Source organism: Nestor notabilis, unplaced genomic scaffold (genome assembly GCF_000696875.1).
Source record: "Nestor notabilis isolate BGI_N333 unplaced genomic scaffold, ASM69687v1 scaffold264, whole genome shotgun sequence".
Classification (NCBI taxonomy): domain Eukaryota; kingdom Metazoa; phylum Chordata; class Aves; order Psittaciformes; family Psittacidae; genus Nestor; species Nestor notabilis.
This window is the reverse complement of record NW_009926623.1, coordinates 31,570-41,124: the sequence shown is the minus strand read 5'-3', so window position 1 is coordinate 41,124 and position 9,555 is coordinate 31,570. Positions and strand designations below refer to the sequence as shown.

The following is a 9,555-nucleotide window of genomic DNA, read 5'->3' as shown; positions in this document are numbered from 1 at the left end:
TATTTTAGTTTCATCCCCTCAGCCAGTCACACAGGAATACAAAAAGGTCTTCAAATCCCTATATGGGAAGGAGCTTTAGGAATAGCACTGTAAAGCCCAGAGGGCAGAGATTGGACACAAACACAAGTCAATCTCTGTTCTGATAGAGATGCATGATATTTTCTATGTGCTTCTGTATAAATGTTGAAGACCTGGAGACGAGACAAGCTAACTTAAAATTGAAGATGGTTTAGGTTTAACAGAGTGTGCCAGGAACTTCAGCATCAATTGCTTAACATCATTTGTGGATCAAAGGACGGAATTGTCCATCTGCCCAGAGATGTCTTTCATAAAATCTAGACCATAGGCATTTTCACATCATCTGTCAAATTCTTAAGCACTAGCATTGAAATAGATCCTGAGCCAGAGATGAGATTGGGACCACAGTAGAAAATGAGACAAATGTAAATTTTACTTAAAGATTATTGTAGTTTACTAAGGATTATGGTGAGTTCTTTAAAGCAAGAATTAATTAGTAATGAAATACTATTGGACTGTGTTTACCTAAGATTTTCTCTTCATTATCAGTGCATACATTCTGGTCCAACTTAATTGTTGCTGGATTCTGGGGTTTGAATCCATTCCATACATAATGTGTCAAAGTGGCTCATGGAAACAAGTGATTAACTCCATACACATGCAATAGGTGGTAATTTAAGTTAAGCATGCTGCCTTGAAGCTTCTCCATGATGTCTGTAGTCTTACAGTGTCCAAGTGATCATAGATGTTCATTGAAAAAGTTGTGAACTTTTATCCATGAAAAAATACGTAGGGATTTTTGCTTTTTCCAGTAATCCCAGTGTACAGGAAACATGCTCAACAATTTTCTTCTTGTTTTGACAAACTTCTCAGCACTGGCAAAATCAGGGAAACATTTTTGGTGATACAGCTGACATTGGTAATCAGCTTATCAAAAGATATTTTCCTAACAATTTCTTTTTTGATAAATGTCAACAGATCCTAATCAAGACTAGATTAGATGGATTCTGACTATGGGCAAGTCTTCAGGCTGACCTGTTAGCTGCCACTGAGAAGCCTGTTCGTTATCCATTACCTGAGGTACTTAAGAGTGTAGTGGGAACCAAACAAGCTGACAGCATGTTTGGAAGATTTACTCACTATTATGAGTACGCAGTATATGGTGATCTGAACTAGATTAGTTCTACATCCATTTCTAGTCCCCACACCTAATCCCTCAGCATTTTGCTTTCTAAGTGGGAATGACTTCTTAGGAGGTGTAGCATCTAATTGGGAAATTTCCATCAGTGCCAGCCACGCCAGGTTTCTGTTTTCTTGGAAGATAGAAAATATGCCCCCCTTCTTCCAAACCATGCAAGTTAAACATCCTGTAATTGTAAGTAATTGGTTCTACCTCTGATATCCTGCTGCTTCAGTGGACAATGACTCAACCACAGCCTGTGGTGGGGCTGAAGCTGCTGCTTCTTGGTGCTTGTCTCTCACTGAAGATGGTGTGGAGGAGGGGAAGGAAGGTAGTTTAAACAGTTTATCTCTACTGGATCCTGGTCAGTAAGGGGGAGGCGGAGGTGAAGAGCAATGACCTGAGCATAGCAAATGCTGTTACCCTGTTGCATCACAATTATTTCATTTCTAAGGGGAAGTTAGAAGCAGCAACAGCAATAAAAGCAGCGGTTTCTGCCTTGTCTTCCAGACCAGCATCAACAGGCATCTGTACCATGACACTCCACTGCATGTGCCTTTTTCTCTTCCTTCTGCTTGGTTCATGGTGGCCAGACTCAGAGAAGCATGTGGTGGGAGCTATGAAGGTCAGGGAGCACTATATAGCTGCTCAGATCACTAGCTGGACCTACAGACTGGAACCTGAGGAAAAGTCCAGGTAACAAAGTACAGGACAACAACAATGAAACTAGCCCTCTCTTGTGACTGTAAGAGTTTTCTATCTGCCATCTCCTGTGGAATTATAGAGCACAGGAGGACTTTAGAGCCTGATCTGTTGACTTCAGAGGAACTTGCGTGACTTTAAACAGCATGATTTGGGCCAGAGCCAATGAAGTATTAAAAAGCTCCATTTTATTTACTTCATTAGTGGATAGAATTGCTTTTATATATTCAGAGCACTTTTGTTAAGTATCTTCCGTGACTTGCTTTTATCATCTTCTTTGTGGGTCGATGTTTGTTGTTTTGGGGTTTTTATTTAATGTAATTATTTTAGGTATATAGATTTTTACCAGTGTTAAGCCATGGTTTGGTGAAATTTTGTAAACTTTCAGACTTTAGAATTTACTGAAGGGATAAATATGTTCCAGTGTGGATACTATCACTTTCACTTAAATCAGAGCCCAATGAACTTTGGAACTAGCTATGTTGTTTCTGAGTTGCTTGGTAGTTTTTCTGAAATTGCTATCCTGAGTTCTGCTGGTTAAGTGTGTGGGATCAAGCATCGCTGAACTTTATTAAGTATTTTTTATTTCCAGGTACCATTGCAGAATGTCTAGCCTACATGCATATGCAAATCGAGTATATAAAATATCTTATTTGTTAATACAAATTATGATTATGATTAAGATTATAAACACTGCAAGTGCAATGCTACAGATGATGGAACTTGGATGTAATTTAGAATTATGTTTAAATTGGGCTTCATTCTTATGTTGTGTTCACTATAGTCACCATACACAGTTTTATTTGTCCATGAAGTGGCATGAAATGGTACAAAGTACTTGTTCTCCTACGCTGAAGGGTAATAGGATTTTGTATATTGGTGGATAGCTTGTTTTCTTCATTATGGTTCAGTTTGTGATTTTTCTTTTTTTTTTTTCTTTTTAATATGTATTGCATTTCTGGATGTTACAGAAAGGACATTTCCAGTTCAGATTTAGACTTTCTATCTATTCTTTTTTCGAGACTTAATTAAAACAAAGTTTCTATGATTTCTAAAACTATGCTTGGAAATGTAATACAGATGATATAAGCATAATGTCAAACTGGCAAGACGGAAGAAAACAGGATTTAGACATAGTAATGTGAAGCCAAATGCTATTCAAATATTGACCTGGGCATGTGAATTTAGTAGTTAGAGATTCATCTTTATCTGCACTGGAAGCACCAATATAAGCATCAGCTGCTGTTTTATTAAACGTCACATTGTGGATAGACTGTTGAAACTCTTGATTAGTTAATTTTTCATACACAGTGCCTATTGAGATATCTCACGTAAGTATTGAGAGTAAGTTACATCCTAAAGGGGTCTGATGAACTTTGTAGAACTTACAGAAATTCAACTCAAAACCAACCACACAAAGGGGAAAAGGGAAAAAAAACAAACCCCAAAAAAACCACCCACCCCTAAACAAAAAACCCCAAACCACAAAGATACTCACTGTGGCAGTTGGCTGCATAACTTGCTCTGATTTTGGTAGAATCTGATCATCTGAATACAGTGTAAAAATCTGATACTTTGCTGCGTTAGTTCTAAATAACTGAAGAGAGGCTGAAAAGAAAATGGCTTCTTCCTGCACTATTTCCTTAATTTTCCAGTCATACAGGCAAGAAAAGGACACTTAACTTCTCCAAGAGTCAGTCATCTTATCTTTGTAAAGGTTTGCTACCACATACAAGTGATGTTTATAAGACACTTGAGAGCAAAGTGTAAAAGTGTTATGTGTGTGTGCAGCGTTGCTGCTGCTGTTCCCCAAAGTTATGTAACTAGACCTGCTTGCGTAGTCTGAGATTTCCGAAGTGTTAGCAACCTACGCACTTTGTTCCTTCTAGCTATGCAGTTGGCACTGATAATCAATTTCCTCTTCCACCCCATAGTCTTATGGCATATTATATTGAACATTGCCACATTAGGGCAACACTTGTCAATGAAGGTTGTGGATTTGGTCCTTCTTAAAGAGTGGAACAAAATTTTATCAGTGTCTTTAAAGAGAGGGGAATGAATTGGAGTATGAACTGCTTCTGTCTGAGTCTTCTGTTGTGAGTGTTGTAGAGGGATTTACAAAAGACCTCTACAAAAAGAGATCTCCCCCTTATGGACCCTGGATGTCACTGAAGCAAGTTCACAGTGTTATGGCCGCCCAGCCTCTGTGTTTGAGCAGCCCATCAGCTCCCCACTATCAAATGTGCCTGAAGGGGCGTTAAAAAAAGCAAGTGGAATTACTGTTGGATCCAGACATCGTACGTACTGCAAGAAATCAGCCGATAAATAAGAAAGGCTATTATCTCTCCAGCTCTCTTCTCATCAGTATTTCTGTTATAGTAGTGTTGTGTGCTGGTTTCCTTCTGCTTGCCTAAATATTTTCTAGGAAAGTGTTGTGTGGTCTACTGGGTGCTTGATTCGCTTGCACTGTTTCTCACAAAGCAATTTTCTGACTTACTGTGAATTGTTGTCAGGGAACGGTTTTGTGTTGCCTCCAAGGCCATTGCTGCAACAGGAGCTGTTAATGTGGTTGTAGAATCTTTGTGGTGAGTCTTAAAGTTCAAGCATGGGGCTGAATTAATAGAAATTCAGGTTTCTTTCACTGTGTTTTGTCAGATGCTTTTTAGCTTAAGATATGGTCAAGACATCTTCCTCTGTGTCTTAAATGGACAAAATGAAGACATCTTCAGAATCAAAAGGACCTATAGAAACCAGCAGCAAAATCAGGGGTAAAGTGTGCTAGGTACTGTAATCAAATGTCCGGTATGAAGTGGCCCACCTCAGGAACATCTTAGATTCAACAGAGTAAGAAGGAGAGGGGAAGACACTACAAAGAGTTGGACTGTGTGCCTTGCCTTCAGCAAAACATACAAGTGATTAATGTGATTCCAGGATTCGTTTTCTGAGATAGTCTGTTAAACAGCAGTGGCATCTCTGGGAGTCTTTGTCCTTTTAATTTGTATTTTTATTTTTTTTTATTCTTTGGTTTCAGATTGGAACATTCAGATCCAATGTTTAAGAAAATTGCTTACAGAGAATATGAAGTGGATTTTAAAAAAGAAAAGCCAGCAAATAAATTTGCAGGTAAATAGGAAGGAAATGTCTGAGTATGTTTGTCTGTTGCTTGTTATAAAGCCAATTACAAGCCTGTATTTTTGTGTCCATTGTTTTTCACATTAACCAAATAGGCACAGGGGATGAGGTCTCTGCAGTGCACCAGGCTTTCAAAGGCCATAGAGAGGTTGGATTTTCAGAGGTTCAGTGCTATCTGCAAATTAATTGCATGGTAGAAAGTTGTTCCCTTTGTTTTCAGCATCTGATGGGAGTTCCTGTACACATTTAGACAGGTACAGCACAGTCACAGTGGTGACGGTATAAATTCACATGGAAGGAGCGTGAGGCCTGAGGTTAAATACATTTAACATAGATCAGTGGAAAGGAAAAGTAAAACTGTAAGGTTAGGTGTGAAAGGTGTCCGCTTCACTTGCATCTGTTACTGCTTGAAGATGCTTTAAGTGGTTGGAGGCAAGTCCTACTTATGCCATACATAAATACGGTACTTGTGTTCTGGTACGTATGCAGAGTACTTAAATAGTGTTTCTGTGTTTCCTATTAATAGATAATATGACTTCAGATATTAGATGTTCAGATTTAAATTTCAAAGTAAATGTGTGTGAGGCTGGTGGTATGGAATTGTTACAAGTTGCCCTAAAAGGCAACTGATTCCTTCCAGTTTTGTTGTCCTGTGTTACCTGAAACTGCTTCTCTCTTTTCCGAGAAAGAAAGTTAAAAAATAGTTTACAAGAAAAGAGGCAAGTAAGACAAAGGTTGTCTTAGCAGATTTCTTCCATTGCTGATTTTTGCAACATGGGCAGTGGGGATAAAAGCCCCTCTTGAAACCTTTAGCAGGCAATGCTTCAAGAAATTGGCAGCATGGAATTTATTATTTCTTTAGATGTAACACTTGGGGTTTGAACGATCTTTTTGTTCTGTGACCTCTGGCGTTGAGACTGCTACTCAAATGTTCTTGAATGCCTTTCTCTGAACTCTTAAACTATAAAATGTCTGCCTTCCTAAAACTGCTTAATTCAATTGTGTGTGAATGATTCCTAGAAATTCTCAATGAAGCTCAACATGAGCCTTTTGATGAATTTTCTGTATCCGGAAATAACTTTCTTCTTTTTTTTCCAAAGTCTACTGTTTTCCTGTGATTTCTAAGTACTTATTGCCAGATACACTATTTATAACATTCCAGCCTATAAGCCTGCAAGTTTTTAATCCCCACATGCCTTTTTAAGGGTAAATCTTCATTGCAGTGGTATTACATTCTCTGCCTGTATTAATTTAGCAACTTGTACTTTGAGAGCTCATGTTCCCTTACTTGAAGAGAGAACTTTTCATTTCACTAAACATACTGTTTTGCTCACATTTTCCTTTATCTTGAATAACTACAGGACTTCTGGGACCAACTCTGCATGCTGAAGTGGGAGATACTTTAGTAGTTCATCTTAAGAATATGGCTGACAAGCCAGTCAGTATTCATCCCCAAGGCATAGTTTACAGTAAAAATGCAGAAGGTAAATACTATAAAACTCCATGTTTTGTTCATTTACTTGTAGACTACTACACGAAATACTGAGAAGAGCTCAGACCAGTATTTGAGGATATAAGTAACATGAGTATCTGTTGAGCATGGATTAAAACTTCAAACCTGTTGTTAGCTCCTTTCTTGTTCATCAGTGTAACACCAGGAATATGAGTTTCATCTGGCATGCACAGTCTCCTGACCTGTGTGCAAATACTGTTTCACAGAATCACAGAGTGGTTGAGGTTGGAAGGCACCTCTGGAGGTCTTCTGGTCCAACCCCCATGTAACTGCAAAATACGCTTTTCAGGACATGAAAACTCTTAAAGAAGGATCTTAGAAAAAAAAACCAACCACACCAACTTTCCCATATCCCTTGCAATAGCTTACATCAGGGCATTATTGGTAAAGGCAAGTAACAGTGCTGATCATGTTGTTCTGATACTCAGCATTTCATGCTCAGCTTTGTGGTGTTTTGCTCCTGGAACCCTTAAGAGACTAGCAAAAAGAGATCATAAACTCTGAACAAATTGACTAGCACAGAGTGAGCTTTTTGCTTTGCCCTGGGTGCTGAGCCAGAGCTCTGACCTACAGTTCACAAATTTATTGAAGGCTTTGTTGTGTTGGTACAAAAAGAGTTTTGCAACCTAATCACATGGAGTTGCACAAAAGGGCTGAGGCAGCAAGGCAGTGCTAGTCTGCCGAATGGTTTTGTGAACTGGTTGTCAGAAGATACTCCAGATGCTTTAATTGCTCTTTGTCTTCATGCCACCCTACTGACTCTTTTCTTGACAGGCTCCCTGTATGATGACCGAACATCATCTGTAGAAAAACGAGATGATGCTGTGCTTCCAGGCCAGGTCTACACATATGTGTGGGATATAACAGAAGAAGTTGGTCCAAGAGAAGCTGACCTTCCTTGTCTTACTTATGCATATTATTCTCATGAGAACATGGCAATGGATTTTAACTCTGGTCTGATTGGGGCACTGATTATCTGTAAGAAAGGTAATGAAATGCTTTAAGACTACTATAAGGTAGTACAATTTCATTTCTTAATAAGGTTGTATGATAATGGGGAAGATACATTATTTTCCTTTTCACATCTTTACATGCAGTGTACAGTAAATGGTTTTTAACATTTTTCTTTTTGATGTTAAAGTTTTAATATGCCAGCTTTCATGCAGATCCATCCTAGAATTACAGGATGGACAGAGAGCACTATTACTAGGTACATTTGCCTGACCTGGTTGCATTTTCATTTGTTTAACTGCTAAATATATGGCCTCAAATTTCTTGCCCTAGAATAAATGTATTTTAGAGCTTCATTCAAAATGGTTCAGCCACGCCAGAGAATAAGGCAGGAAATAATTTTTACCCATGCCTTTTAAAGGCTGTCTGATCAAGAGGCTGTAGCACACTCTTCTGTAGTGTAAGGGTTTGAAATTGCAGAGCAATGTGTCTTTTGCTAGTCATTTGAAAATATGTCCAAATTTGAACAGATGGTAAGTCTTCAAGAATTGTTTTTTCCCCTCTTTTCTTCACCTGTTGAACAATCTTTATTGACAGACAGGTTTTCTCACTTTTGTTCTTCCTGCTCTCTTCCCCATCCTGCTGGGACAGGGGAAGGATTGAAATGGCTGTGAGGGTGCTTGGCTGCTGGCTGGGGTCAGCCCACCACAGTCTGACATGTTAAGGTAGTATAACCTGGGAAGGGTATAAAAGGTGGACTTCTGAGTTAAAGCACTGACTGTGTGACAAGCAGATAAATTCCCCTGCTACTCTGAGACTTCTGTGCCTCTTATAAATAAGAAGGATTACGTTAAAGATAACTGTTTCCACTGCTAGTGTCTCTTCCTAAGTAGAATAATCAACAAGCTCGCAAATTTTTAGTTCATGCAGTTCAGGAGGACATCTACTTAGTCCTGGATTATGTATTGGAAGTAGCAAATGAAAGTTTTTGATGTAAGCAGTCTAGAGAAAGAATCAGTAAAATTGCACGTGTGGCATGTCCAGAATTAGTTTTACTTGTTGATAGAAGTCACACCTGTATCACAAACTCAGTTAAATGGTTTCTTATAACTGATCCAATTCAGCAGTATTTTTTAAAGTTTTTTGTGTGTAAGGGTTGTTTGATGAGTGGTTGGCTTTATGCATTTTAAAGGAGCTGATGACCTCAGTGTAGCTTGAAAAGGCAGTGTTTGCACTGCAGGTGACTCTGCCATCATTCTTCTCTTTGCCTCTCAGTCTCAAAAGAGGGGCCAGCATCTGACTGTGGGCAGATGACAGTTTAGCACTCCGATTCATTAAGGCGATCCCTACAACACATTGCCAGAATAGTCCTGAGACAATTTGCTGCATGTTGTTTAATCTCCTCTGGGATATTACAGAGTTTTGATTTCATGGTTACCCAACCCAAAAGTACTTTCAGAAATAAAATTTACTTTATAAGCATCCTTAAGGTCTTGTTTTGGTCAGGCACAGCCAGTGCATACTAACAGGTGAAGCAAGCTCATTAAATACATATTAATTCCACTACATTGGTATGAAAACTACTTTCCTTATGCTTCAAACCAAGACCTGTTGTTTCTTCTTCGTAGGAAGCCTAAATGAGGATGGGTCACAGAAACTTTTTGATAAGGAGTATGTACTGATGTTCGGTGTGTTTGATGAAGACAAGAGTTGGCAAAAATCGACATCACTCAAGTACACAATTAATGGCTATACTGATGGAACATTACCAGGTACCATTCAGGCTAATGTGAAAGGAAAATAACATTGATGAAGACTGAATATTACCTTTGTTTGCTTTTTGTGCAAGAGAACAGGAATGTGGAGGCATGGGATACAGCCTTTTTTAGAACATGTCTGTAAGAATCTAAATCCTAGAAGAGAAACTGTGCTGCTGGAAGGAAGTCATGCCATATTGCTGATAAGAACAAGAAGATTACTTCTAAGAAGAGTTCTGCACAAAGAGCAGGATTTCTAACTTTAAAGAAATAAATCTTCATTTTTTTACTCAGCTGATGGG

General features: G+C 38.7%; 1 protein-coding gene across 1 annotated transcript in view; it reads left to right on the top strand.

The window, feature by feature from the left end:
* Positions 1-1,733: 1,733 nt before the first annotated feature.
* F5 (coagulation factor V (proaccelerin, labile factor)) overlaps positions 1,734-9,555 on the top strand; it is a 30,406-nt gene continuing 22,584 nt past the window's right edge. Inside the window, exons 1-5 of the mRNA XM_010013606.1 lie at positions 1,734-1,894; positions 4,932-5,023; positions 6,394-6,516; positions 7,320-7,532; positions 9,125-9,268. Coding sequence (XP_010011908.1) covers positions 1,734-1,894; positions 4,932-5,023; positions 6,394-6,516; positions 7,320-7,532; positions 9,125-9,268 — 733 coding nt within the window. The remainder of the gene's footprint in view (positions 1,895-4,931; positions 5,024-6,393; positions 6,517-7,319; positions 7,533-9,124; positions 9,269-9,555) is intronic.